The sequence below is a fragment of the Pan troglodytes genome, chromosome 4 (genome assembly GCF_028858775.2).
Source record: "Pan troglodytes isolate AG18354 chromosome 4, NHGRI_mPanTro3-v2.0_pri, whole genome shotgun sequence".
NCBI lineage: Eukaryota > Metazoa > Chordata > Mammalia > Primates > Hominidae > Pan > Pan troglodytes.
The window spans coordinates 130,132,338-130,159,775 of NC_072402.2; the positions used below are offsets into that span (position 1 = coordinate 130,132,338).

The 27,438-nt window shown below is 48.5% G+C and overlaps 1 protein-coding gene across 2 annotated transcripts; it reads left to right on the forward strand.

Annotated features, from left to right (window-relative positions):
* Positions 1–619: 619 nt before the first annotated feature.
* Positions 620–26,553, forward strand: SLC22A5 (solute carrier family 22 member 5). Of its 2 annotated transcripts, XM_016953761.4 has the most exons (11): positions 752–1,282; positions 9,093–9,164; positions 9,307–9,410; positions 15,080–15,234; positions 16,261–16,432; positions 17,948–18,074; positions 19,844–19,944; positions 21,597–21,811; positions 23,340–23,522; positions 24,611–24,746; positions 25,120–26,553. In XM_016953761.4, the coding sequence occupies exons 1-11, from the start codon at positions 890–892 to the stop codon at positions 25,205–25,207; spliced, it is 1,746 nt and encodes a 581-aa protein (XP_016809250.1). In that variant the 5' UTR covers positions 752–889; the 3' UTR covers positions 25,208–26,553. The 2 variants fall into 2 exon arrangements, with proteins under 2 accessions (XP_016809249.1, XP_016809250.1); XM_016953760.4 differs by lacking the exon at positions 9,093–9,164 and having other exon boundaries at positions 620–1,282.
* Positions 26,554–27,438: the final 885 nt, after the last annotated feature.

A 27,438-nucleotide genomic window follows, 5' to 3' on the forward strand; every position in this document is an offset into this window, starting at 1 on the left:
ATTGCTGCTTTAGAATCACCTCGCTGCTTTTTTTTTTTTTTCCAGTTAGCTTCTGAATAAAAACTGCACGGAAATAACTAATCTGTGGGGGAATATTTAATCCTAGGCTAGGATCGTTAATCGTGAAGTTAAATTTTTACATCTGCATGAACAAAATGGCTTGTTACAGACGAAAATGTGGAAAGGGCATCTGGACTAGAATGAAAAGTCATAGCTCCCAGCCTCTCTACTAGGGTAGTTAACAGTCCCAGGTTCAAAATAATCCCTGTCCCTCTTATAAGGATAGGCTGTGTCAAGAGCAACTATCTGTGAGACCCTGGGCTAGTGACTTTCTCCTTACCCCCGCCCCCAAGTAGGCCTTGCAAAAAGCTGGGAGGGGTGCGCACTGGAGCTTCGCGGCCGCTCTCCCACTCGCTCCCCGCCCGGCGCTAGAGGAGCGAGTTCGGACTCGGACCCCAAGGCCGCGAGTCCGGCTGCCTTCCTAAGCCGAGCCCGGGCTACCTCGGTCGTCCCCAGCAGGCTTGGCTGGCAGAGGCCGGGCCTCGCCAGGTCCCCAGGACAGGCCCCGCCCGGGCCTCAGGTGCACTGCCGGCCCGCCCCGTGCCCTCGCGTCCCGCCCAAGCTCCGCCTTCGCCGGCGCCGCTCTGCCTGCCAGCGGGGCGCGCCTTGCGGCCCAGGCCCGGAACCCTCCCTGGTCGTGCGCCCTATGTAAGGCCAGCCGCGGCAGGACCAAGGCGGCGGTGTCAGCTCGCGAGCCTACCCTCCGCGGACCGTCTCGGGTCGTTTGCTGCCTGGCTTGCCTGGTCGGCGGCGGGTGCCCCGCGCGCACGCGCAAAGCCCGCCGCGTTTCCCGACCCCAGGCCGCGCTCCGTGGGCCTCTGAGGGCGGCATGCGGGACTACGACGAGGTGACCGCCTTCCTGGGCGAGTGGGGGCCCTTCCAGCGCCTCATCTTCTTCCTGCTCAGCGCCAGCATCATCCCCAATGGCTTCACCGGCCTGTCCTCCGTGTTCCTGATAGCGACCCCGGAGCACCGCTGCCGGGTGCCGGACGCCGCGAACCTGAGCAGCGCCTGGCGCAACCACACTGTCCCGCTGCGGCTGCGGGACGGCCGCGAGGTGCCCCACAGCTGCCGCCGCTACCGGCTCGCCACCATCGCCAACTTCTCGGCGCTCGGGCTGGAGCCGGGGCGCGACGTGGACCTGGGGCAGCTGGAGCAGGAGAGCTGTCTGGATGGCTGGGAGTTCAGTCAGGACGTCTACCTGTCCACCATTGTGACTGAGGTGGGTGCCGGCCCCTGCTGGGGCTGAGACCAGGGCGCGGAGGACCTGTCGCGGTCCTTGAACCCGAGCTCCTCTCTCCCAGATGCGCACTGGACGCTGTCACTCCCCCTCCCCCAACGGTCAACACCCTAGCGATGGAGACCCTCCAGCCAGGTGGCTTGGGAACGCTTCACGAGGTGACCTCCAGCCACAGTGTGCTCCTCCCTGCACAGGTGGTCAGTCTGGCCTCCCGTCCTGATGGCCACTTTGAAGAGGGTACCAGGAAGGTCCTGGCGGTCCCTGGGCGATGCTCTATGGCCCTGTGTGTCCAGGACTTACTCTAGTTGGGGTTGGGGGTGGTAAGTAGCAGAGCCAGGGCTTGGGCCAGGGGCTATCCCGTTTTTCCTCTAGTCTCTTGGTTTCTCTTTAGAAGAGAAGAAATACTTCTCTTTCCTGAACTTTTAAAAGTTAAATAAAGCATGTGTATACAACTGCCTCTTCCCTTTTTCCTCTAGTTACTCCTTCCCCTACCGTCCACAACCCAAAAATGACAATCTGGTCATGCCCTGTAAGTAATTGTTTGCCTTTTCCCATGGTCAGTTGTCAGTCTTTTTTTTTTTTTTTGAGACAGAGTCTCCCTCTGTCACCAGGCTGGAGCGCAGTCGTGTGTTCTTGGCTCACTGCAACCTTCGCAGTCGTGCGTTCTTGGCTCACTGCAACCTTCGCCTTCCAGGCTCAAGTGATTCTCCTGCCTCAGCCTCCGAGTAGCTGTGAGCCACGACGCCCAGCTAATTTTTGTGTTTTTAGTAGAGACGGGGTTTCACCATGTTGGCCAGGATGGTCTCGATCTCTTGACCTCGTGATCTGCCTGCTTCTGCCTCCAAAGCTGGGATTACAACCGTGAGCCACCACGCAAGGCCGTCAGTTGTCACTCTTTAAGATCCATTCATCTGAAGATGGGTTCAGGGTGACTTGTTGACCTGGAATATTTTCTCAGGTATTATGAGGCAAGACTGTTGGCCAGATTTAGTTAAAGCATACAGCATTAGGTCATAGGGTGTGGGGGAGCCTTTCTCATTTCTCATCCCCTTGGATTTTCCCTCTGGGTGGTTTTGTCTGTCCCCTCCGAACCTGTTGGAGCAGTTGTTGGAGCTGGATGTAGGAACATGATGTTAATGATGTATGTGTTTTGTGTCTTTTTTAGACACTGGCACTCTAGCTCCCTGAAGTTTCAGCAGCATTGAGTAAGTAGCCAGTGAATAGCCCTCATTGATAGATAGGCTCACTAAATGTGCAGATGACCAATTCGCAGGTTAGAGAAGGCTTCCCAGAGGAGGAGGCCTCTCAGTGAGCCTAGGGTGTTCAGCTCAGCATAATAGTGAGCTGAAGGCCCCAATGCAGCAGCAAGAAACCACCCAGCAGGAGGGCGGAGTTCACAGAGAGGGGAGAGTTCATAGAGAGGGAGAGTGCCACAGGCCCTGGCACAGCTTCAAGCCCTGCTGGATGTTGGTGCTGAGCCTCCCCTCCTGGAGCCTCAGAGGGGCTTACAGGGGCTCTGGAGATCCCAACTGTGTTGCTTCTTGGCGTCATCACCCTTCAATGGAGTCTGAGAGCTACCCTGGGAGATTCAAGTGTGTGTGCATGTGTGTGTGTTTTTTCTTTTTGGAAATTTGATGTCCCCAGCATTTGGACCTGCTTTCTCCACATATATGTAGTGGGAGTGTGACCGGAGCCCCACTGGGATTTCTTAGCTAGTGACATAGCTTCAGTGTCCAGAGGCATCATGGCTTGACAAAAGAGGCACTCCTTGGAGGTAGCCAACTGTGCTTTCTGGCCCATGAATCCACAGGAAATTGGAACCTTCAGTTGCCACAAATCCTGGGTCCTAGCCTCACAGGTGGGTGTGTTACCTTCCCGGAAGCCAGTGAGTGCTATGAAAGCAGAGGCTGTCCCTGAGGTTGCAGGCAGAGGCCACAGAGGGGAACATGACACAGGAATCCCTACAAATTGTACTTGGGGCTGCCTAAAGAAGAGGGAAGTAGTGAAGCAAGAAGAAGCTCATGGCATCTCTTGGAGTTTTACATTGACCCCTGAGGGTTCCCCGGCTTACTCTAGTCACTTGTTCCTGCTTTGCTGCCTCCATCCCACATTGGGCTGAGTGGTGGTGGCATTGATGAGCTCCCAAAGGCCAGCTGTGCCAGGGGGTCTGACCTTATCTTGCTGCCAATGTCAGCCTTTTGTTTTTTAATATTTAGACTATTTATTTAGCTGTCTTAGCAGTTTCAAAGGAGTTATGTGCCCTTTCACCTACTTATATGTTGTCAGTCTTTGCAGGGAGGCCAGATTAATGCTTAGATCTTTGTTTTGGGCTACTGGAATGCTTGACTTGAAGTTCAGAGCTGCTTGTTCCCAGGTGAACAGCTACTGCTGGAAGTTGCTGCATCAACATTCTAATGACTTTTTCTATGGCCTGTTGTCTTTCAACCCAAACCTGGCCTGCTGACCACTGCATCTAGTCCCATGCCTGCTAAATGTCTCTAAGCCTGCCCTCTGCCCCAAATCATACATAAAGGTGTTTGTAAGTACACTGGTATTGAATTACTAGTCATATTTTTTCCACTGAAGACTGGAACCTCAGGTGTCCTGTTTGGATTTTTTTAATTTGTTCAAGTTAAAGTACATACATGTAGTACCAAACTTTGTGGTGGATTTAGATCTTTGCGTCTTCCTCAATTTCTGACACAATTCTGGATGCAGAGGGAGGTTCTCAGGAAAATTTTTATTGAATGAGTTAATGAATAATTTAAGAAATCATCTCTAAAGTTTGAGAACTAAAGAAAAATAGTTCAGTTCTTAGAAGGGAAACTTGAGGGTGGCTGAAAAGGATTGACTGGAATTTTTTAAAGGAAATGTGACTCCCCCTGCCCACTGACTGGGGCTTTGATGCCACATGGATGTGGAATGAGGTGTTGGGATTGGCAGAGGGAATCTGCTAGCAATTAATAAATAAATAAATATTGGCAGGGCGTGGTGGCTCACGCCTGTAATCCCAGCACTTTGGGAAGCCAAGGCAGCAGGTCACTTGAGGTCGGGAGTTCAAGACCAGTCTGGCCAACATGGTGAAACTCCATCTCTACTAAAAATACAAAAATTAGCTGGGTGTGGTGGCACATGCCTGTATTCCCAGCTACTTGGGAGACTGAAGCAGGAGAATCGCTTGAACCCAGGAGGCGGGCTTTGCAGTGAACCGAGATCGAGCCTCTGCACTCTAGCCTGGGCGACAAAGCGAGACTCCATCTCAAAAGAATAATAATAATATTAATAAATAAAAATGATTTATGAGGTAAAAGAGTTTTATGCCCCCATGTTTCAGGAATAGTTTGGTGGTCCACATGGTTCTCGGCTGGCCTCTCCTCTGGCCCCTCAGTCATCCCTGGGGTACTGGGGAATTAGCCAACCCATCATGCAGTGCTTCTTGGCCATGGACTGCCCCATGTGCTGGAAACCTGGGTTGTTTCTGAGGTTGTCTGGGCTGTCCGCTCTTTGGTTTCACCATAGCTCTGTCCAGCCTATGGACAGACAGGTTCCTTGAGAAACTTCCGGCTGGGTGTGGTGGCTCATGCCTGTAAACCCAGCACTTTGGGAGGCTGAGGCAGGTGGATCACAAGGTCAGGAGTTCGAGACCAGCCTGGCCAACATGGTGAAACCTCGTCTCTGCTAAAAATACAAAAATTAGCCCTGCGTGGTGGCGGGTGCCTGTAATCCCAGCTACTCGGGAGGGAGGCTGAGGCAGGAGAATTTCTTGAACCTGGGAAGCGGGGGTTGCAGTAGCCAAGATCGCACCATTGCATGCCAGCCTGGGTGACAAGAGCAAGACTCCGTCTCAAAAAAAAAAAAAAGAAAAAGAAAAGAAACTTCCAAGCTGCTCTGCATCGCCTTGCTCTCCACCTGTCTGCTTCTGAGAAGCCCTCGGCCCAGTCCTGGGTGGGACTCCCACTCCCTCCCCATTGTCCTGGACTAGCTTTTCTATCAGCTTTATCTTGTGTAGAGACAGATAGTCTTAGAAGATGGGAGAGCCCTCACTGTTATCCCCAAAGCTGCCTGGAGGAAAAGCCAGAGCAACCTGGGAGCTGGGGCCGGGGCTGACTCTGGGCAGCAGAGACCCGAGAGACCTGGAGCTTGAACCTCACTGTTACGCCTTTGTTGATTTCTCTCACTCAGGGGACACACAGACCCTCATCCAGGCTTTTGCAGCTATATGGCAAGGCAGAGAAGCCACTTGCGGGGTCCCGTGGCCCACTATGCACATACATAGTAGACACATCTGGCCATGAGTGGTCAGATTGAGCCACTCTCTAGCTAGCTGACACCTGTCATCCTGGGTCAAATTTCTGACAGTTGACACAAAGCAGGGGGTCAGGGAGCCAAAAAAAAAAAAAAAAGGGCCAGGTTTGGTGGCTCTTGCCTGTAATCCCAGGGCTTTGGGAGGCCGAGGTGGGCAGATAACCTGAGGTCAGAGTTCAAGACCAGCCTGGTCAACATCGCAAAACCCCGTCTCTACTAAAAATACAAAAATTAGCCAGGCTGGTGGTGCATCCCTGTAGTCCCAGCCACTCAGGAGGCTGAGGCATGAGAATCACTTGAACCCGGGAGGTGGAGGTTGCAGTGAGCCGAGATTGTGCCACTGCACTCCAGCCTGGGCGACAGAGCAAGACTCTGTTTCAAAAGAAAAAAAAGAATATTCTGGAGATTGAAGTTCAGGAGTTCAGGGTTCATCTCGACTTTGGGCAGCCAAGCAAGAACTAAAGTATACCAAGATGTTGAAGGTTGATACCTTTTTATTTATCGATTCATTCACTCACCTATGTACCAAAGAGCTCCTGAGCCTCTCTTCTATACAGGGGGCACTGCCAGGAGTTGTAGAGGATGTGATAGCAAAGATAGGAAATACCTTTTCTCTTTGCTCTGACAACGGTGGGGCAAGGATTCATCATTGATTTCAGCAGGAGGCAGGATAAAATGTGTGTAGGAATATAGGAATACATGGCAATCAGTAACATGTGGTACCTAGCAGCATGTCTGACTGTTGATACGGTCAGGCTAGGTACATCCCCTCAGGGAAGAACTTCTGCCTTAGGGGCACACACCCTATCTTTTTTCCCTTCCTGCCAATTCACAGGTAAGAACATTTAGTCCCAGGGAACTATGTCATCTCTCTACTTCTCATAACTGAAAAAGCAGTGCCAATTATGTATGAGGTATAGGAGACACAATTCTCCCTCTTTTTAAAAATGTTTAATAGCTTTATTAAGGTGTAAATGACATAAAAACTGCATGTAGCTAAAGCATGCAATTTGGCACACATGTATCTCTACACCCTTGAAACCATCACCACTAGAAAGGTGCATTTCTCCCCAGGAAGAGGGGCAAGTCTAGGCCCTTTGCCAGAGTTGCTCCCAGATTGTTTTCAGGTTGGGCCTGCATTCACAGCTCAGCCAGCTGAAGGGTGACAGCATTAGACTCGTGACCCAAATCTTAAACCCACACATTCCATTTTAACATTGATACCTGTGATCATCAGCCAGTATAGCCCATCCCATGTGCCAGGCAGAGGCATCAATAAGCTGGTCTATAGCAGCTTTAATCACAGCTGGGGAGCCAGGAGCTAAGGAATGCTAGACTCCTTTGTAAACAATTTAAGTAGGGGGTACTTAGCCTGGACTCTATGTGCTTCTCATCCACCTCTTCTCAGGGAGATTCTGGCCAAGTCCTGGAACCTACTGCAGTCCATCTGGTGGTTGACAGATATGTGGACGGATTGGCAGGCTGGGACCCAATCTATGTTTGCCCTTGTGTTCAGTTTTGAGACCTAGCACCTTTCCTGATCCTGCTCACAGACCCCCTGCGGCCAATAGGAAAGAAGTGTTAATGCATATTTGCTTTTGGAGGGCCCAAAGCCAGGCCCAGAGAGTTGTCAAGGGCGGTCAGTGGTGGGTGGATGGCAGAGTTAACCAAGGAGTTACACACCTGCCTAGACTAAGGACAGGCTGGACCAAGTAGAGAGGGTGGGGCTAAGGGAGCCTGAGAGATGCTCTGGGGCCTATCTCAAAATGAGCACTACAGTCACCCTGTCCCCTGCAGAGATTGTCTGACCTGGTTTTAGGTCACACCCAACCTTGCCAGCCAAGGAGTCTTTAGAAGCCTGATATTGGGAGACCTGTCCTGGGGTCTACAACCCCAGAACTCACTGCAGAAGCCCACGTGGATTGCTAGTCTAGCTCAGCCATATGGGTCCCCAACCCTCACCTCGTGATAGTCCTGTGAGAAACCGCTGCTGACCCTTTGTTCATGTTTTCATCTTTTCCACTATAAAAGACATGCTAGCTGGGAAATAGAGCCCATCATACTCAAGAGCGGCAGGAGCCAGGTCCTGGCCCCTGAAGCTTGGCCTCACACACAGAGGCCGGCACCCTGTCATCAATTCCCTCAGCTTTTTCTCCGCCTCCACTCCCAGTCCTAGATTTAGCAGCCATGTGTGGGTGGGGGCCACTGCAGGGATACTTACCCACCTACCAGAGAGATGGCCTGTGGGTGCTGGCCCTTCTGAGGCTGTGGAGGTTGGAGGCTGTGGCAGCCTGGGCAATCAGGCTGTGGTCCTCCCATGTTCTTGACTCCTGCTAGTCTGGGCTGCCTCCTGATTAGGGGTTGGGTGCTCCAGTTCTTCCCTGGGTTGGGGATTGCCACCCTACTCCCAGCCCATCCAGGTTCACGCTTATTCCAAAGCGGAGCACCAGCAGCCTGCCTGCTGCGGGAGTTCTCCGTGTCCAGCCTGAGGGTTGCCTGCCAACCCCTCTGAGAGGTGCCCGGAGGCTGTGCGCCCACACTGCCCAGCAGTGCGGAGAAGCAGGCTTGTTTTTCCCTGTCACTGGCTTGGAAGAGATGCTTTGTTCTAGGGAGCCGCATGTCCCCTTGCCTGCGTTGTTGGTGAGGAGCCAGCAGGCTCCGTGGAGGGCAGGCTAGCAGCCTGGCGCCAGGGAGGCAAGGGTCTGAGTTCCTAGGAGGGTGGTTGCTCATGTGAGAAGTCTGCAAAGGTTACTACTGAGCACCATCTCTCTGTCTGAAAAACATTTTTCATTTTTCTGTGAACCACTAAGTTTCCCGTTTGGGCTTTCTTCCTGCTTTTGGCTCTTGGTTAGGCAGGCGCAGCCTGATCCGAGCGTCTGGCTGCTTCCCCATGTCTTCAGACCTCTTTTTCTGTTCATGGTGACTATAGATGGAACCACACATTGGAAGCTGGAAACTCAAGCAGTGCAGCCTGTTCCTTACCCCAATCCCTGTTTTACAAATGGGGAAATCAAGGCACAGCATGGGGTGATGCTTATCTGAGGTTGGAAGAGTTAATAGTAGAGTGGGAGCTAAAACCCAGTTTCTTACCTCCAAGCTCAGGGCTTTCAGCTGTAATTGAGCCTAGTATAGTTGGTGTGCAGCATCAGGGATTCCAGCTCTAAAGGTCACAAAAAGGACCCGGGGGTCATTGGCCCAGGGTGGGAACCTGAGCAGAGCAGGTCCAGATGGTGCACTCTGTGCCCTGGCCTTAGTTTCTTGCTGGATGCTTTGGCCCGTAGAGCCCCAGAGCCCTGCTTCTAGAACCACTCCAGTGACGTTCATGCCAATGGCCTGAACCCCACTGAGCGAGGGTGCCCTGCCTCTTCCACAGCCCTGGGCTCCGCTCAGATTTTTAGGAGCAAGCGTTAGAGGCCTTGCTTTCTCCAGGGTCAGCATGTGGACAGAACACTTACTCTCTGCCTGTCTCTCCTCCTCAAAATGGAAGCAAGACAGTGGGGCCTACAATGCTATGAAAAACAGGATGGGAAGGAAGCCTGCTCTCTGCCTTCCTGCCCAGGTGAGCCATCACCTGACTAAGTGAGTTCACACTCAGAGCGTGCGGGGATGGCAGGATGTTCTGACTTCATTTTCCAGGATGCCTTTGCTTTAAAACCTTTTAAAAAGAAGTGAATGATACACCCCCTTTGCTCATCTTGCAGTGGAACCTGGTGTGTGAGGACGACTGGAAGGCCCCACTCACAATCTCCTTGTTCTTCGTGGGTGTGCTGTTGGGCTCCTTCATTTCAGGGCAGCTGTCAGACAGGTAAGGTGTCTGTCTTCTGGAGCACCAGGGGACCTCAGCACTGAGGAAGAAGCGTGTGCCTGGCCCTTGATTTCAGTTGGTAGTATTCTTTCAGTGCAAGGCCCTGTATTTTAAAGAAGAGGAAGCTATGTCTGTGATATAGACTCCATGCCTAGTAAGAAGAGCCAACAAATCTGACTCCGTAATTCTTGCTAAGTAAAGAAACCTGAGCTGTCTAAGCTGAATGTATCTGTGATCCGGTTGACTAGGTAATATGCCATGATTCACTTCTGCAGTAGCCTGGCTTGCCTCCCCTGGGTCACTGTGACTCTGTCATGCCCCTGAGCATGGGAGAGGTTGACATCATGCACACATGCACATGTGCTAGATTGTAGATCTGTAGTAGTGCCATAGTGTCTGCCTCTGTAGTCCCAAGAAGACCAGCATTCTCTCTGCAAAGTGAAAGGAGCTCTCACCAGCCACTAGTGGTATGAAAAGCAGAACTCTTTTGTCCACAAGGCTGATGCCCCTTAGCTAAGTGGCCTGTGGTTTTGGCATTTACTTTATGACAGGAGGGAGAACAGTGTTTTGATCCATTTCTTATAAGCAGGTTATTTGTATAATTCTAAAGCTTTTAACTCAAGGAAACATTAACGGCTTAGAGAATCCCAAACCCCTCGAAATTATATGCACAATGTTAGAGACTACATGTGAGCATTTTTTTGGAGAGAGGTCCATAGCTTTCATGAAGTTCTTAGAGGGGTCCATTATGTTGTGTCTTCTTTCCCTGGAGCTTCAGGGTCTGTCAGAGAAGACTGTGAAGAGAGTAGCAGCCTTCAGCAAGTCCTTGGCCACATGGCACATGTGAGAACACCCCACAAATCGGTGGGTTAGCCGGTGGGAAGGAGTCCCAGCATCTTCCCTGGTTTTTAATTCCTGGCCTCAAGCAATCCTCCCTCCATAACCTCCCAAAGTGCTGGGATTACGGGCGTGAGACACCATGCGCAGCCAGATATTTTTTATTGTTGTTGTTTTTTTTTGAAAAGGAGTTTCACTCTTGTTACCCAGGCTGGAGTGCAATGGCACGATCTCGGCTCACTGCAACCTCTGCCTCCCAGGTTCAAGAGATTCTCCTGTCTCAGCCTCCCGAGTTGCTGGGATTACAGGCATGCACCACCATGCCCAGCTAATTTTGTATTTTTAATAGAGACAAGGTTTCTCCATGTTGGTCAGGCTGGTCTCAAACTCCCGACCTCAGGTGATCCACCCACCTCGGCCTCCCAAAGTGCTGGGATTACAGGCGCGAGCCACTGCACCTGCCCAGCCAGATTTTTTTTAAAAAGCAGGTTAACCTGTTTATTATTCCTAGTTTACAGATGGAGAAAGTGAAACAGAGGGATTAAATAACTTGCCCAAGGTTTCACAGCTGGCAAGTGGCAGAGTTAGGATTTGGACCCAGGTAGTCTTGCTCCTCTATTGTGTATGGACTACTGTTCTAGGTCCCTGCTGTCCTAAAACTTGCTTTCTAGCAAGGTGGAATGTATTAAACAACCAAGTGAGGAAGTCGTTGTTGTCCTTGGCCATGGTAAGAGATACAGAGAAGTGCAGGGTGCCACAGGAGTGTCTAACAGAGGAGGTCAGGGGCAGCATCCCTGAGAAGGTGAAGCATGAGCTGAGAGTGGGAAGATGAGTCAAAAGTAGCCAGCTGAGGGGTAGAGAGGAGAAAGAACATCCAGGCAGGGAGAATAGCAAGTGCTAAAGCCGGGGCTCATGAAGAGGCATGGGAGCAGGACAAAGTCCGTGTGGTAGAGGTGCGGAGAGTGGTGTTAAGATGAAGGGGAGAGGCAGGCAGAGCCCTGGGCAGATGAGCAACCAGGGCTTAGGGGATCACAGTTAGGACTTTGGGCTTCAGCCACAGAGCAGCGGTGGGCTACTGAGATTTTTTAAAGCAATAGTGTGACAATCAGATTTGTCCTTTTTTTTTTTAAAGATGCTTTGACAACCTTGTGAAGAAAGAATTGAAGGGAAGCAAAAGGTGTTGTAGAGAGACCAATTAAAAGGTTGTCACAGTAGTTCATGCCAGAGATGATGGTGGCATGGCCTAGCATGACGGTGGTAGAAATGGAGGGAAGTGGTAAGAGGTAAAATCAACAAGACTTGCCGATGGGCTGGATGTCGGAATTGAGGGAAGAAAGCTTTCTGGCCTGGGTAACTGGGTGAGTGAAGGTACACTTCTCTAAGACAGAGAATGCTGGAAAAGAACCACGTTCATGGATATTGAGTTCAATTTGTGTGTACTAAATTTGGGGTGACTATGAGACCCCTAAGTGGAGAAGTAGAGTGTGAAGCTGGCTGTATGGATATGGTACTGCATGAGAGGTTTTGGCTAGAGAAACACATGTAGGATTTGTCAGCATATAGAACCCTCAGCAGAGCCCCAGATAGGGATGAGGTTGCCTGGGGAGAGGGGAGTGGGGAGGGGAGGGGGGAACTGGGGGAGGATTGTGCTATGCTTAGAGGCCTCCTGAGTGGACATGGGAGATTCCTTCTCACGGAGCTAAGTGACAGCTACGGCTCAGAAGAATGCCCTTGATGTGAAAAGGAGATACCCCAAGTTCAGAGTAGAAATGCAGTGTATTTTTCTGGGTCAGCTGTGTCATGGGTCAGCTTAAGAACCTTCTTGCCATGTGACACAATGATTACCTGAGGAAAGCATTTAAGTTCCAAAAGGTCTATTCCCAGGGAAACTGGAAACAAAATTTGTGAGTGTGTTTAGGACCACTTTAGTCTACAGAAGGGCTAATATAGTGTTTTTCAAACCTTTCTAAACATTTTGGCCACAGAACTTTCATTAAAGTGGGATAATTTAAGTCTAGTAAATGAAATACACCCTAAGTGGCTAAAAGTATGGCTGTTCTGCCTGCAGCCCCTGCCTTCAATTCCCAATGCCCTGCCTCAAGCCTGTCTGTGCCCCCTTGGAAGGCCCAGGGCCCTGTGGGATGGACAACTTCTGAGTGCATTACTTCTGAGTAAACCAGTTCTAAAACCTAAGCTAAATAGATTACCTGAAAGCAATCAATTCATGCCCTAACTTGTCTAGGACATCAATGTAACTTTTTATATAGTATAAAGGTTTCACCTTCTTTCTGGCCTATGAATATATCTGAAATTCAAGAGCAATTAAAGTACTCCTGGGTTGTCAAAGCCCTTTATGTGACACTATTGAGTTATCTTTATGCGTCTGACTTGTAAGAGATGCACAACTCTAGGAAGAAGTAGACTGCTGTATCCTGTTTCCAGGTATGTGTGTGTTTGCCATTTTGTTGACAGACTTTAAAAGCAAACATTTCTGGCCCCAACCCTGAACTGCCAAGGACTGGTGCTATGTAAAGGGTTCTCTGGATCTGTCTCTTCCCTACCATCCCAGGGAGCTCTTAGGAAGGGAAAGGGCATAGAGATTATACCAGCCTGCCTTGTGGTTAGGAACCACCCCTTGGTTGGCATATAGAACACGCTTGTTAAAAAAAACCATGCAGGGGAAAGTAGAGTCTACTACCAGGCGAGAGTTTCTCAACCTCGACCCTATTAACATTTTGAGCCAAATAATTTTGTTCTAGGGCATTTTCCTGGGCATTTTAGAATATTTAACAACATATCTGGCCTCTACTCATTAGATGCCAGTGAACCCCAAGTGATGGAAAAAAAAAAAACAACAACAGAAAAAAACCTCTTATATTGAGGAAAAACACCAAACTCTTCCACATAGTTGCAAGACCTTGTGCAATTTGCCTCCTAGCCACCACTGTACTCTTGAATTGCACGCCTGTTGCCAACCACACTGGTTCCTCATGTTCACCATGCCCCCTCCAGCCATGGGGGTGTGTGGTCTTCTCAGAGTCTGAAGCATTCCCCACCCACCCCAACCCACCCCCTGTGGCCTTCTTTAACCATGCTGGCTAATTCAGGATCCCTAGTTCCTTATGACTTTCCTTTATAACGTCTACCAGAAATTGGGGGAAAAGAAGTGTTATTATAGGATTAATGTTGGTCTTCCCCACTATACTGTGAATATCATTGAGAGCTTGGTCCCTACACCTTAAATCCCCCATTGTCAACTATTTTTTCCCATCTCAGTGTCCCATGATCAAGGAGACCCTCCCTGAATGTCCAGTTCCCCAACACTTACCCCCAGTCCAGGGTAGCTTCCTTCCTTGTGCCTCTCATGAACCTGCATGCCGATCCTTCAGTGCACTTGACTCAGTGTGTAATTGTATATTCAGTAGGGTGTTGTTAGATTAAAATGTGGTTAATATGTGTTTCACAAGTTATACTATGACACTCCTTAAGGGCAGAAACAGCATCTTTTTTCATTTATTGATATCCAAGTGCCCTCTATAATAGATGCTCAATAAACATTGAGTGAAAATGGGTGTCAGCCAGTACTGGCCAGACTCAAACTGAACCCACTGCTTCCCACTAGCTTGACTTTTTCCTCCTGTTTGTGGCACTCTCTTTAAAACAAACCAAAATAAACCCAATTTTAAAAACTTTTTAAAATGAGCACGGATACAGAAAACCACACAGAACAAATGTGTAGCTTAATGAATTTTTTTCAGAGAAATAACCTTATGACCACCACCAAGTCAAGCAGTAGAACTTTGCTGTCCACTAAGAAGCCCTGTCCATGTGCCCCATCCCAATTACAGCATCCTCTCTCTCTCTCCCCATTAAGTAACCACTAGCCTGACTCCTGTAATAATCACTTCCTTGTGAGTTTTTTTAGTTTTATTATCGGAATATGCATCCTTGACACAAATTTAGTGTTGCCCACTTAATATATTTGATGTCTTTTAGTCTACTTAATCTATGGATTCTCCTTCTATCGCCTTCTATGCCTTACTGATTATCTATGAAGAACCTGAGCTGTTCCACCTATAGAATTTCTCAGTCTGGATTTGTTGATTGCACACTGATGATGCAGTTCAGCACATTCCTCTATGCTCTGCATTTCCTCAAAATTGGCAGTTGGATCCAGAGACTTGAGATTCAGGTTCTGATTCAGGTTCAGTCCTTTTGGCAAGACCATAGGAAGCATGCAATGCCTGACTGTCTCTTTATGATGTTAACAGTAATTAGTATATAATGCATAGATCTATTAATCCATTGGGGGCTATAAATGGTATTATTCTAATTTTATTACCTTTTCATTTAAAAGTTAGAATACTTTTGTACATGATACTACCTCTTATCTATTATTGGTTGCTGTTCACATAGTTTACAAAGGAAAATCAGGACAAATGCTTCTTTCTCTTTATTTGCCAGTTTTCATTTATAATGAATTGTTTCTCTGTTATTCTCCAAATTTGGCAGATTCTTTTTTTAAAAAAAATATCATTATGAATGTATGGATTAAATAATTGATGTATTTCAGTCTCTTGCAATCATTATCATAATTGTAGCATTGCTTTTTAGGCAACCCTGGTACCCAGGCTGTACATTTGTCATGGGGAGTGGGGAGGGGGAGAAATAGCATGGACACTGTGAGACCGAGACTGTCCCTGGCAGCCAGTATTCTGGCAACACTGTTCACACCCACTTACTGGATGGATCTTGGGAAAGCCCCACTTGGTGGAGCCCATTCCTGCTGCCCTTTTCCAGCTGGTTATCTGTCACTCTCCTTTTCTTCCCAGGTTTGGCCGGAAGAATGTGCTGTTCGTGACCATGGGCATGCAGACAGGCTTCAGCTTCCTGCAGATCTTCTCGAAGAATTTTGAGATGTTTGTCGTGCTGTTTGTCCTTGTAGGCATGGGCCAGATCTCCAACTATGTGGCAGCATTTGTCCTGGGTATGGCCATCATGTTGGAGTTGAGTACTTGATCCTGTATTTCACCATCATCCCATCACCTACCTTTCTGGAGACAGCTGTGATGTCCCTCAAGGGGGACAGGGTTTCTAACAAAACTAGCCAGAGCTTCCTGGTGAACCCTACTTATAGGCAGGGAAACTGAGCCAGACATGAGACCAGCCTGGGGTCCCCAGCAGCACAATGGCCTGACTTCTGATTTCCAGTTCTTTTCTGGCCTCTGAGCTGTGGCTCCTTGGTCTTAGTACTTGATGGTCAATTTACTAGGACTTGCCAGAGATCCTCCATTTACAAAAAGGGCCTGCCACTGCACAGGGCTGAGCCAGCCCCGGAAAGAGGGCGGCATGGTTGGAGGAGGAGGGGCCGTGACTGGCAAGCTTGCTAAGGTAGAGAACCCCTTGTCTGCAGAGCACTGTGGCTGGTGATATCTATGGACAAGAATAAATTGATAGGAAGGGGCTTTCGTCACCTTCAGGGTTTTAATTCAGAGTGCACACTGCAGGGCTTTGTCTCAAATGTGCCAGCCTGTTGTCACTGAGAAGCTGCCAGGCCGGCCTGTGTTTGGAGGAACCTGACTCTAGCTGATAAGGCCTTTGAGTTCCTTGGGTTGTATTGTTGAAAGGGTTGTTTTTTCTTTTCATATTTAATATTCTTTCCTTGAGGCTTAAGTCAGCATGTGCTGACTTAGTAATGACTTCACTTTTAATAAATTCTTCCTCATGTGAGGATTAAAGGGGGCCTACCGTGGCATCTTTAGCACATGGCTTCAGAACATGGCGAAATTTTCAAGAGAGAACTGTTGCTTGGGGGCCTGAGAGGCCACAGGGATGCACCCCCAGGAGACAGTCAGACAGGAGGGGTTCAGAACGCCATCCGCTCCCTAGCGCCATGAACTTAGAGAGAGTTCTCACTGTTTTCTTGTCTGTGTATTCACAAAGATACCATAAAAAATTAATAAGGAAGGAACCCAAATTAAACTGCTAACTCGACCTCCCTTGTTTTGAACAGGGACAGAAATTCTTGGCAAGTCAGTTCGTATAATATTCTCTACGTTAGGAGTGTGCATATTTTATGCATTTGGCTACATGGTGCTGCCACTGTTTGCTTACTTCATCCGAGACTGGCGGATGCTGCTGGTGGCGCTGACGATGCCGGGGGTGCTGTGCGTGGCACTCTGGTGGTGAGTGTGACCCTGTGCCCCATGTGCCCACTGGCAGGATGATTTCTGTCTGGCCTTCACTAGAGGGCAGCAACAACCCATGAATCCCTATTTTGTCTCCCAGAGACAGGAAGCATAGATTATAAATTATTTCAGAATGTTTTCTCCATACTCAAAAGAGCCAAAACAAAACAGAATCCCATGACAGCAACAGACTTGCTCTCAGCCCTGTGCTAGGTTGCCCCAAGTGTGGGGAAAAGTAGCAGTAGCTGTGAGAAGATGGGGTCCAGCATGCCCTGTAGGAAGTTCCCAAGCCTCAGGGCAGGACAGTGTAGGCCCTAGTTCTGGCTGTGTGCTGCTGAAGCCTCATGCCACAGGCACTGGCACCAAAAGCAAGAGTCCTCAGGGTAGCCACATGGAGGAAGCCAGGCTCCTTCTGCACCACCAAGGTAGAGGAGTTGAACAGGCAGAGAAGAGGCCATTCCAGACCAAGAGGGGAACACTGCAGAGGTGCTAAGGTGGGAATCACCCCTTGCAGGTGGAGAAGGTGAGATCACCAGCCCAAGTGGAGCAGAGAGCATTTCAGGGCATAGTGGGAGAGTAAGCCGCACATCATGGGGCCCAGTCATGACCGAGGGTGGGGGGCGGCTACCTGGTCCCAGCAAGGTGGAAAATAATATCCATAGAGCACTCAAGTGCCTTGATAAACATGCTAATTTTTTTCCTTTTTTTCTTTTCTTTTTTTTTCTTTTTTTTTTTTCTCAGACAAAGTCTCTGTTGCCCAGGCTGTAGTGCAGTGGCGTGATTTCCACTTACTGCAACCTCCGCCTCCCCAGTTCAAGCGATTCTCATGTCTCAGCCTCCCGAGTAGCTGGGACTACAGGTGCCTGCCACCACACCTGGCTAACTTTTTTGTATTTCTTTGGAGAGACGGGTTTCACTACGTTGGCCAGGCTGGTCTGGAACTCCTAGCCTCAAATGATCCACCGGCCTTGGCCTCCTAAAGTGCTGGGATTATAGGAGTGAACCACTGCACCTGGCCAAACATGCTATTTTAGGTAGAGTATCTGACTAATCTGTTGGATAAATCAGGGGTAGGGTGAGGAGAGAAGAGAAGCTAAGAGGCCAGCGCAGAAGCTTCTGTTGGTGCCGGGGACAGGGAGGAGAGTGTAGCAGGGCCTGGGCTGACATAGACATGCACAGAAGCCAGGCTTCCGGAGCCCATCTTGCACCCATCTCCTCAGCCCAGCAGATGGCAACACTGCTCTTCAGAAATGGAGGTGGCCAGCCAGCATGGGGATGCCGTCAGGGGGTGCAGGGCTCTCCCATTTTTGTGCGGTGTGGGGTACACATAAGCTCATCCACCCCAGGTTATTGCTGCGTGTGGATCAGCTCTTTGCTTCTGGCTTGTGATCACCAAACATTCCACAAGCTCTGGTTCTGCAACCTCATTCCCACCTATGGCTGTGCTCTGCCTGGTCTGTGGGTCTGCTGTTGGCAGGGAGGCCTCACTGAGATCGGACCTTGTACTGCCAGGTTCATCCCTGAGTCCCCCCGATGGCTCATCTCTCAGGGACGATTTGAAGAGGCAGAGGTGATCATCCGCAAGGCTGCCAAAGCCAATGGGATTGTTGTGCCTTCCACTATCTTTGACCCGAGTGAGGTAAGCACCATGTGGGTGTGGGTGAGAGGGACAGACTGACCGTGATTTGAGAGCAGCAGCACCCAGCCCTGAAGTCCTCCCTGCTCACAGCGGCCCAGCCCTCTCTCTGCCCAAGCCCCAACTGCCCATTCCCCCCATCCCCCCACTCCCCACCCCCACACGGGCCCTGTTAACACTCAGAAGTTGAGGAATAGGTTACAGCTGCCTCACTCTTTTCACCACGGGTTTCAGATTTTAATTTTTTACTTCCTTTCTAGGCAATCATATATTTTAACCATTACTTCTAACAATAAATACTCTTTTTGAGTAATAGGCCTTTCATAAAGTCAGCATTTGGGAAAATCATTGTTTCTTATACCTAAGGTGGCTTGTCATCTTACAAAGCTAACCCCAAACGTAAAATGTAAAGCACAAATAGATTTGGAGTTAGAAGTATTTCATCTCTTGAGTATTAGCAATTATTCATTAAAAAGAAAAAAAAAGTGTTTAGTCTCTTTCTGCCCTCCAATGGTTAATTATTGCATATCATCTTGGAGTCAGGTCCTTTTTGATGTCCACCTCTTCCCCCTACCCCACCCCTCCCATCAGCCCTGTTCTCACACACCATGACTCATTTCTTGGCTCTACCTAGTTCCTGGTTCTTGCTTTTCCTTCCCGTTCCCTCTCCTACCATCTCTGTAGCAGGCAGTTTTCCTTGGTCTCGTGACTATGAGAGGTTAGAAGCTGTAAATGCTGCCTGGTGGGGTTCTGGAATGTGTCTGTGGTCTGACTGGAAGATGAGGGGTTGGGTGTGGGAACAGCCACAAGCAGCCATGCTGAAGTGTGAGAGGCAGGCATGGTTGGGCTTGGAAAAGAGGGAACAGTTATTGTAGACAGCGGAGGCCAATGGCCACTGCCAGCCCTGCAGACTTGCCAGTGAGTGGTGGCCCAGCAGCCACTGTCAGCATGCACCAGAAAGGGGTCCTGTGCGCAAAGGTCAGGCAGGAGTGTGGCAGAGGGCTTTTAAGTTAGGTGGTTTTGGGGGCTTTTAAGTGAGGGGTCAATCTGGGTGAATGCATAAGCCCCACTGGCATCTTTGAGGAAATGAGGCTATTTCAGGGGATCCTTTCAGTCCAAAGTTGACCTTTTGTTGAACTTCTAACTCTGGAAAAACAAGCTCCAAACCTGGGTTTGCTTAAGAAAGCAACATCAGTGTGTTTAGACGTGTGGTTTATTAATGGCCTTGGCTGTGCTGAATTTCATAGGAAGTCACTCTGGGTGAAGCTCAGGTCAATTTTCCTGTTTTTCTATTTGAATTCTTTTTCCCTGGAAGCACACCAGTAACTACATAGTATAAGGACTCAAAACATTAACTTTTAAAAAATATCAGACCAATAAACCACACAGCCAGGTACTCTCTCTGACCCAGAGGGCAGGGAGCCAGGCTTCGGGAGGAATACTTAGAGGCCTCCTTGGAATGTGGCCACCAACAGGAATATGTGGGGGTGCAGTGAGGAAGCTGTCAGCCTGGGCCTCTGTCTTCCTGTACCCTTGAGGGACTGGTCACTTACTTTTCCTCATTTTCATTCACTCTGATTTGTTACTGACAAGGCCTAGGGAAGTTTTCACAGCCTAAAACACAGTCAATATACTTACTGTTCTTAGAAACGTAACACTCCCCGACGCTGAGATGCAGACAGCTAAGATGCCAGGGATTCAAGTATGTTATTGTGTGCTGTGAGTCTCTGACCACCTCTTCTTCCCATACACTTATCATGTTGTTCCTGCAGTTACAAGACCTAAGTTCCAAGAAGCAGCAGTCCCACAACATTCTGGATCTGCTTCGAACCTGGAATATCCGGATGGTCACCATCATGTCCGTAATGCTGTGGTATGTAAAAGAGACCTGCCTGAGGCTTCCAGACAAAGCTTCTTGAAGTGGCCATTGGGCCTCTTGTTTACAGACATGCCTCAGACCAAAATTCAAAGCCTATGTCATCAGAGAGTGAAAAGGATATGTCTTGTGTTAGATGGAAAAAATGGGCATGTCACAATTCTTAATGGGATGGAACCTCAGAAAAGGAGAATGAAAACAATTGTGGAGGCTGTTGTGGGAAATATGGACTCTTGTGGGGAATCTCTCCAGATCTTAAGATGAATCCTTGCCCAATTTGGGTCATTTAGTTTCCGTCTCCTACCCAGTTACTGACAGTGGCTGAGGAGGCCAGGTAGGGCTTTTAAGAAGGATCTGAGTGAAGACACCATGTCCTGTAGGCTGCAGAGGCTGCCAGTTACTTGGGATGTGCTCCTCCTGGGATGTCCATAAACGGTCCTGGAGTCAGGGCTATAGCCTAGATGTCCTTACCAGGTTCCCACTAATGAGGCAAAGTATGTCAGAAAGGGATTTGTGAATTACCAGGGAGAGGAAACATGTCCAAGTGCACATCGCTAGCTTTTGCTCAGCGGCCGAACCCTGGGATTCTAGGCGACTTCTGGAGCCTGGTGGGTTAGCGGTGAGAAGATGGGCGAGGAGAGCAGACTTCATCTCAGAGTCCTTATTACTAGTCTCATCCAGCTTTGAGGCAGTCAGCCACTGTGCCTACTGAGGGAGTGCTATGAGTCACCCGCTTCCAAGGAATGGCCCAGGATCCCTCCAGGCAGTTCACCATTCCCTGAGTTGGCCTCAAGACAGGAGCAGCATGTAGCCTGCACCACAGACATGCAAGCCTGTGATGAGTCACCCACTTTTGTGTTCACCCAGGCTCTCCTCCCTGCTCTGGATTTCCTGGGGACTCATGCACATACTCTTTTTATTGTACCAGCTGTGTGTTCCACCTGCAGATGAGTCAAAACAGTCTAATCCATAAAGGTCTGGTTTGTCAAAGAGTGTGGGTCATCAACAGAGAGAATGCCTACTGGGGATGCCCAGGTCAGGGGTACTGCAGGGCATCCTGATGAGAGGCAGTGTGGCCCCTCCATTGGGAGCCACCTGTCTGCTCCACAAGTACCGCGGGGCTGGTGTCAGCTGTCTCTGACCAGCCTCTTCCTGACTGGTCACCACAGGTAGTGTGTGAGGGTCTCTCTCCAAGTGTTTGACCTAATGTTGTTCCTTTTGTTATCTTATCCCCCAAATCCTATCACACCTCACTTGATGTCTGCCTCCTGACTCATTCTCTAGCTCCTTCTGCAGTTGCTGGATTTGAGGAGGTTCAGCTTAGGATTTTTAAAGCTGAAAGGCAGGTTGGAATTTTTCTTTTCAATGAAGTAAATCTATCTGAATTATACAAGCTTTTTTGCTGGGACACTGTCTATATGGAAGGCTCTGAGAGTGCACTGGCGCAGGGTTTACACTGTACCACTTGGGCTGGGGAAAATTATCTTTTGATCTATGAAGTAAGATGCAGGGTTACAGTTACTGCTGCCTTACTAGTCTCTGCTTAAAGATGGTTTGGAATTTACTGAAATAATTGCATTGTAAAAGTTGTACAGGTTGGGAAAGATGTGGATACTGCTTTTCTAGCTTTCTTCTGCACTCTGTTTCAGGATGACCATATCAGTGGGCTATTTTGGGCTTTCGCTTGATACTCCTAACTTGCATGGGGACATCTTTGTGAACTGCTTCCTTTCAGCGATGGTTGAAGTCCCAGCATATGTGTTGGCCTGGCTGCTGCTGCAATATTTGCCCCGGCGCTATTCCATGGCCACTGCCCTCTTCCTGGGTGGCAGTGTCCTTCTCTTCGTGCAGCTGGTACCCCCAGGTAGGGACCATGTGCATCTATGGTTTGGGGTCTTCACTGAGTCTCTTACTGTCTACCAGGCTGTCTCAATTAATAAAGAGAATAAAATCAAGCCCATCACAGCTCCCTTGCATATATACATTCTTGGCCTAAAAATCAATAGAAAGTGTCTTCTGAGACTAGAACACTTATGGCCTGGGCTTTGAGGGAGTGGGAAAAAGCAGCCATTGGGGCTATTGGTTAATTTTACTCTGTACCCAAGTTAATGTGCTCATACTGTTTTCCACTCCAGAAGAAGAGGGAAGAAATAGCTATCCCATTCCTTTTTTTCCTGGCCCTGTCTTCTTTATTTATTCAACATATAGCTATGGCATGCCTACCATGGGCTGGGCACTGTGCTCGGTGATAACGATACACAAGAAAACAAGCCAGGCAGAACCCCAGGCCCTCATGGAACGTACACCCTAGATGAGCAGACAGACAACAAACAAGTAAATAAAATGCTTAATATAGTTCAGACTGTGTTACCTTCTAGGAATACAAATGAAGGACAATGCCGAGTTAGTTTACATAGTCACAGATAGTGTCCCTGAACAGGGGGCAGTTCAGTAGAAATGTACATAAAGTGACAGAAAGCCCTGAAAAAGTCTAGGAGAACATTTTAGGAAGAAGAAATGGCAAAGGCAGTGACCCTGAGCAGGGGATGAGCCTGGCATGTTTGAGGAGGAAGGAGAAGGGGAGGGGCCAGGCCACTGAGAGGGCCTCACAGTCCCTTAGCAGGATTTTATTTCTGAAACTATCTTAGTATCCCACAGATGGGTGGGAGGTAGCCATTTCCAATAATTTATAGAACAGTTCGTGGGACCTCATCTCTCCCTCTCCATCACTGTGCCCAGAGTCTTCAGTGTACCTGTAGATTTGGGAGCCTCTGATGGTCACTTTTGGGCCCATCAGGCTGAGAACACTGCACGGGAACAGCTCCCCATGGGATGTGGCAGGAGGAGCCCAGAACTGACGTAGAGGCTCACAGCTGAGCTCAGAGTGACCTTCAGGTCACACATAGCTCTCCCATCAGCACAGCACAGAGAGATTAGAAGATCAACTCGAGGTTCTGATGACCTATGATTTTTTTGAGGTCTGAGTGGGAGGAAAGCATGAAATGAGTTAGAACTGAATTCTCCATTCATCTAAACATCATGAGTTAATTCCATAGTGCCTGCAGTGTGAGGTTCTGGGGTGACAGTTAATCCCTGACAGACATGTCTTTAATGACTTATAGACTGGGAAGCAGGTTGATTGGACTATTAAGGAGCTTACTCTGGTGGTCTCCAGGTTGAGGAAAGTGCATGTCCTTATAGCTGCAGGTCCCAGCCTCCTTTCAGCAATCAATTTGGAGGGAAGTCTTGGCTATAGCCCCTTCCCCCACAATAGGAAGTGATAGAAACTGACTCCCCAAAAAATTTGGGAAGAAAGTATGTTTGTTTTGCTCTCAATAGCTGCATGCCATGGGTTGGTACCTACTCCTACCCTCTTTCCTTTGCTTCTCCAGACTTGTATTATTTGGCTACAGTCCTGGTGATGGTGGGCAAGTTTGGAGTCACGGCTGCCTTTTCCATGGTCTACGTGTACACAGCCGAGCTGTATCCCACAGTTGTGAGAAACATGGGTGTGGGAGTCAGCTCCACAGCATCCCGCCTGGGCAGCATCCTGTCTCCCTACTTCGTTTACCTTGGTAAGTCCCATGAGCCAAGGGCACACTAGAGCAACGGGATGGAAGTACTAACTGGCTTGAATGTGAGCTGGAGGTTGCGTGTTAACAGGAAAACAAGTTCATACAGTACATGGGCTCCATCCAGTACTGGATCTTTGGCCGGGAAGGGTTCTTGTCCCAGTGCACTGGCCCTCACTTTCAAATGGAAAACAACCTATAGATTACCTAGAAATTGATGAGAATATTAGAGGGTTTGTTTCTGTTTTAGCCATCCCAGGCCTTCCATCAGAGACTACAATTCCTTTATCCTAAGAACCTACAGAGTGGTTTAGGGAGCCAGTGTGCTTAGTTGGAGAAATTTCTTGGAATCAGAGCTTAAAATGAACATGAGGGGAAAGATGTCCATGCAAGAGGTCTGATGAACTGAAAATTATCATAACCTAGAGCACTATAGAGTGATTTTATCTTGTGTGAAGATCCACCCCATGCCATTTTATGTAGCAGGTCTCCAGTTTTCTCTTCTCAGAATTATGTCTTCATAGCACCTGCGGTTTCCCTGCACATCCCTAGCCAGTACCTCTTTAGGGAGGGTGGCACCCACCTGAGAGTACTCAGAGTGCTTTGTGAACATGCTATGTAGATCTCAAAGCAAGCAAAAGCACCCTGCCTAATCTGAAGGCAGATCACATGGGCTGGGACACATCTGCAGAGGTGGAAGAGTTATTTCCATCCCTGGACAAGTACCTCGGGTTCCTTGGAAACCCAACCTTGGTAAATAAGAATAATCAGCATGGCCCAGAAATAGGAATAATCAGCATGGCCCAGCTCTTCTCCTGTAACTGCCCCTTTGTACTCCTCCCCTGCAACTGCCCCTTTGTACTCCTCCCCTGCATGGTGGAACACTGCTGGGCTCTGGGCATGTCTGTGCCAGCTCTGGGTTCTGAAACCTGTCTAGATGCCAGATTCTAATCTGACTGCTCAGACTGTGGGAGATGTGAGACCAAGAAGGAAAGTGATCCCCTTCCAGAGTCCTGGGAGCATAAAGGGGTAGATGAGAGACCAAGTCTAACTGCAGCCCTGGGCCTGAGGCTCTGTCTGCTTTGCCATAGGTGCCTACGACCGCTTCCTGCCCTACATTCTCATGGGAAGTCTGACCATCCTGACAGCCATCCTCACCTTGTTTCTCCCAGAGAGCTTCGGTACCCCACTCCCGGACACCATTGACCAGATGCTAAGAGTCAAAGGGTAAGAAGACCTCCTCCGTCAGTGTTGATGCACTGGGTCTGGGTCTGGCCAGGTCTCAGGAGCCCCTCACAATAGAGCTACTCGCAAACTCCCTCTCACAGACACCATGGACTAGTTTAGCCATTAAAGGGTTGTAAATGGCAAGGTGCTTACTTATAGCCCATCCTCTCTGGTCTGTTCCTGTGTGGACATGTCACTATACACATCTCCATGGCAGTAGCCGCACTGGATAACTCAGAGGCTAGAAGAAACCTTTCAGAATCTGCTGCAGGATTCTCTTCCCAGGGAAGATATCCTCAGTTCTTGTTTGTTTGGAGACTGGGAGGCATCTTTTTAAAATGTGTTACTGACATATTTTTGCTTGTTTTTATAGAATGAAACACAGAAAAACTCCAAGTCACACAAGGATGTTAAAAGATGGTCAAGAAAGGCCCACAATCCTTAAAAGCACAGCCTTCTAACATCGCCTCCAGTAAGGGAGAAACTGAAGAGGAAAGACTGTCTTGCCAGAAATGGCCAGCTTGTGCAGACTCCGAGTCCTTCAGTGACAAAGGCCTTTGCTGTTTGTCCTCTTGACCTGTGTCTGACTTGCTCCTGGATGGGCACCCACACTCAGAGGCTACATATGGCCCTAGAGCACCACCTTCCTCTAGGGACACTGTGGCTACCTACAGACAACTTCATCTAAGTCCTAACTATTACAATGATGGACTCAGCACCTCCAAAGAAGTTAATTTTTCACTAGAACCAGTGAGATCTGGAGGAATGTGAGAAGCATATGCTAAATGTACATTTTAATTTTAGACTACTTGAAAAGACCCCTAATAAGGCTAGAGGTCTAAGTCCCCCACCCCTTTCCCCACTCCCCTCTAGTGGTGAAATTTAGAGGAAAAGGAAGTAATTGCACAAGGAGTTTGATTCTTACCTTTTCTCAGTTACAGAGGACATTAACTGGATCATTGCTTCCCCAGGGCAGGAGAGCGCAGAGCTAGGGAAAGCGAAAGGTAATGAAGATGGAGCAGAATGAGCAGATGCAGATCACCAGCAAGTGCACTGATGTGTGAGCTCTTAAGACCACTCAGCATGACGACTGAGTAGACTTGTTTACATCTGATGAAAGCACTGGGCTTGTCCAGGCTCATACTAAATGCTCCATTGAATCTACTATTCTTGTTTTCCACTGCTGTGGAAACCTCCTTGCTACTATAGCGTCTTATGTATGGTTTAAAGGAAATTTATCAGGTGAGAGAGATGAGCAACGTTGTCTTTTCTCTCAAAGCTGTAATGTGGGTTTTGTTTTATTGTTTATTTGTTTGTTGTTGTATTCTTTTCTCCTTAAGTTATTTGCCCTTCAGAATGCACTTGGGAAAGGCTGGTTCCTTAGCCTCCTGGTTTGTGTCTTTTTTTTTTTTTTTTTTTTAAACACAGAATCACTCTGGCAATTGTCTGCAGCTGCCACTGGTGCACGGCCTTACCAGCCCTAGCCTCTAGCACTTCTCTAAGTGCCAAAAACAGTGTCATTGTGTGTGTTCCTTTCTTGATACTTAGTCATGGGAGGATATTACACAAAAGAAATTTAAATTATGTTCATAGTCTTTCAGAGTAGCTCACTTTAGTCCTGTAACTTTATTGGGTGATATTTTGTGTTCAGTGTAATTGTCTTCTCTTTGCTGATTATGTTACCATGGTACTCCTAAAGCATATGCTTCACCTGGTTAAAAAAGAACAAACATGTTTTTGTGAAAGCTACTGAAGTGCCTTGGGAAATGAGAAAGTTTTAATAAGTAAAATGATTTTTTAAATAACAGCAACTGCCTAGAATCTTTATTTCTAGAATTTAGTGAGCCTGTGCCACACTGTCATCTGCCTTTTCTCTGTATCAGCTTGGGCTAATTCTAGCAATGGTTGGGATTAATCTCTAAGACTAAGATTTGATTCTTGTGCACTAGAATTCTTCACTTTATTAATTGACTATGGGCTGAGCCAGCCTTCTTGCACAAATGTATCTTGGGTTCCCTTGAAAGTAGAGACTGAGACAAGTGCTTCTGTGCAGTTAAGCAGTTTATGCTTTGGGGACAAGATTCCAGGGAGCAGCAGTAAAGGACAGGAGGAGAACAGGGAAGGAGGGAGGCTGAATACAAAGATGCATTTTCAGGTTGACTAGCACCAAAGGCAGGGATGCTCCATCCAGCAAGGATTTCAGAAGAAGCTTATGAAATGCATCTCAACACCATCTGTACTTTGAGTAAAAGGGGGAAGCATTTCTCTGCTGGCATCCATTTGTAAAGGCAGCCCACAGGTGTCAGCTCCACATGTTTCCAGGCTGCACATGCATGAGTCCCAAATAAGTTCTGTCCCGTGGGTAGAAAGCAAGAGAGAATACATTGCAGGGCTGAAGTAGGGGTTGCCAGAGCCCATCAGAACTGGTCACTGCAACAGTGGCTGGAGTAAGTGGTGGGCTGAGAGGATTGGGGGTTGAGTGTGGTGCACAAGAGGTGTCTTAATCTATATACAATTTGCACAGGGCATTTTGGGCTAGAAGGTGTGGATGGACCTGGGTAAAAAGCTCCAGTGTTGGATAGAAACTCAAGGGCATGTTGCATAACAAAACAAGCAGCATCAAACTTGGGGGAGAAGGAAGGCAGCACGTCTTCTGGAACACTGTTGGCTTCTCCACTCTCCTCAAACATGG

Bases quoted from the DNA above. Each gene is read 5' to 3' on its own strand.
- SLC22A5 (XM_016953761.4), top strand. From the start codon at position 890: ATGCGGGACTACGACGAGGTGACCGCCTTCCTGGGCGAGTGGGGGCCC. The intron at 9,411-15,079 runs GTAAGGTGTCTG...TTTTCTTCCCAG, and splicing joins TCAGGGCAGCTGTCAGACAG to GTTTGGCCGGAAGAATGTGC. The intron at 19,945-21,596 runs GTATGTAAAAGA...ACTCTGTTTCAG, and splicing joins ATCATGTCCGTAATGCTGTG to GATGACCATATCAGTGGGCT.